General features: G+C 32.4%; 1 protein-coding gene across 1 annotated transcript; it reads right to left on the bottom strand.

Moving 5' to 3' along the window:
* Positions 1–114: 114 nt before the first annotated feature.
* LOC111382239 (myb family transcription factor PHL7-like) lies at positions 115–1,621 on the bottom strand. The gene is made up of 4 exons (XM_023006148.1): positions 1,504–1,621; positions 1,360–1,417; positions 1,190–1,259; positions 115–730 (listed from the first exon to the last, which is right to left on the bottom strand). The coding sequence occupies exons 1-4, from the start codon at positions 1,574–1,576 to the stop codon at positions 341–343; spliced, it is 591 nt and encodes a 196-aa protein (XP_022861916.1). The 5' UTR covers positions 1,577–1,621; the 3' UTR covers positions 115–340.
* Between the last annotated feature and the right edge of the window lie 10 nt (positions 1,622–1,631).

The following is a 1,631-nucleotide window of genomic DNA, read 5'->3' as shown; positions in this document are numbered from 1 at the left end:
TTTGTTTAAAGCTGAAACAAGCATTTGGATTCTAAAATTGATTTGCTGATCAAACAAGTCACCATCTTGCGATGCATGTTAAAAAATTAATCTATATCGAATAAATATAAAAACTTACATGACTATATAAGAATTTAATCTACTTCTTTGAAAACAACTCCTTGAATAGTCATATAAATTAATCCACCATACCCCATTTTCATTATTAAATACAAATCGAACATGAACTAGACGAATAGATTATCACTATAAGTCTTCAACATAGTATGGTCATTATTCAGAAAATATTACAATCCGACCATCATAACAGTGCCAGTATATGTTTGCTGCAACATTTGACCTAATTTAGAGGGTTGTATAAAGAAGATGGCAGCAATGGGGACTGAAAGGTGCAAACAGTCCATGGACAAAACCCTAATTCATCATTTGCTGCAAATGGATTTCCTTCAACAGGAAACACATTAAAATTTGGTAGAATTTCTTCTTGGATTTTGATCTTTTTTCGTGCTCGAAATTCGTCTTGGAATCCCTTTGTTTCAACTTCATAATCAGATTCAAATTCCTTTTCATTTGATTGATCAGATTCTTCACTTAGAGGAGGCAGTGATAGTATAGGAGAAGAATAAGGCTTGTTTGGCTTAGTACTAGGTACCCGGTTCTTATATTCCTCGATAATACGGTCCATAAATCTTCCCTGTGCTTCAATCTTCCATTTCAAGCTCTTTTGAACCTATAGGAAAATGAGTTTATGTATATAATTTTCTTGTTATGGGGATCTTGTTGGTGAAATAAAGGTATTCTAATGCAAATTAATATAAGCTGCACAACGTTTTGGTTGAGTTGTTTCATCTTGAACAAGACAAATTCACGAGATTTTTTTGGTGTTGATTCCATGATTTTTCTTTTGTGCCGAGCATTTGAATCTCCTTAAAGAGAGACTTAATTGTTTGAGTGAACGAATTTTGATATCGATTTTGTAAAGAGTAATGTTGTTCATAGTCGTTCACTGCAGTAGTCGTCCTACGTGGCATCCTACATGACGATTTGTAATTTGATGTATTAATGTAGTAATTTTTTTCTCAACTCATACACTAAATCACTATCTGCCACATGTATGCAACGTACGGCAACTGTGACAGTTTGTGACTGCAAATAACATTATCCTTTTGTAATTGTAAAGTATATTTACCTCAATTTGATCGTTCCATCGTCTTTGTGCTTCCATCTGCATTCTTAATGCTTCATTTAGCTGAGCACCTCTACATCAACATTACTAATAACATGGTGAAGTTGAAGAAGCAAATATTGAAAAATCTTCATGTTATAAAAAAGAAGCCTTAATGAAGGATATGAACTCACGCTTTCGTGCTGAAATTTGGCAATTCTTCTGATATACTTCTTCGTTCAATTTTGTCTTCTATGCATCACGAGATATGGAGTTTTACATTTAAACGACAAGAAATTTGAGAAAACAAGAATTAGAATATAATCAAGTTTACTTACTATGGCCACCTTCTGGAGTGAATATTGACATCCTGTATTTCTGTAAAAGTGATGAACTATTCATACTATGCATAATGTTAGATTTAAAGGAAATGTGTATATATTAATTGAAAAATGAAAAAAAAAAA

The sequence above is a fragment of the Olea europaea genome, unplaced genomic scaffold, assembly GCF_002742605.1.
Source record: "Olea europaea var. sylvestris unplaced genomic scaffold, O_europaea_v1 scaffold24512, whole genome shotgun sequence".
Lineage (NCBI taxonomy): Eukaryota > Viridiplantae > Streptophyta > Magnoliopsida > Lamiales > Oleaceae > Olea > Olea europaea.
The sequence above is the reverse complement of the archived record's forward strand: the minus strand, read 5'-3'. Positions and strand labels throughout refer to the sequence as shown.

Coding starts and splice junctions, on each gene's coding strand:
- LOC111382239 (XM_023006148.1), bottom strand. CDS start 1,576: ATGCATAGTATGAATAGTTCATCACTTTTACAGAAATACAGGATGTCA. Junction 1,260..1,359: donor CCAAATTTCAGCACGAAAGC/GTGAGTTCATAT, acceptor ATGTTGATGTAG/AGGTGCTCAGCTAAATGAAG. Junction 731..1,189: donor GATGGAACGATCAAATTGAG/GTAAATATACTT, acceptor ATTTTCCTATAG/GTTCAAAAGAGCTTGAAATG.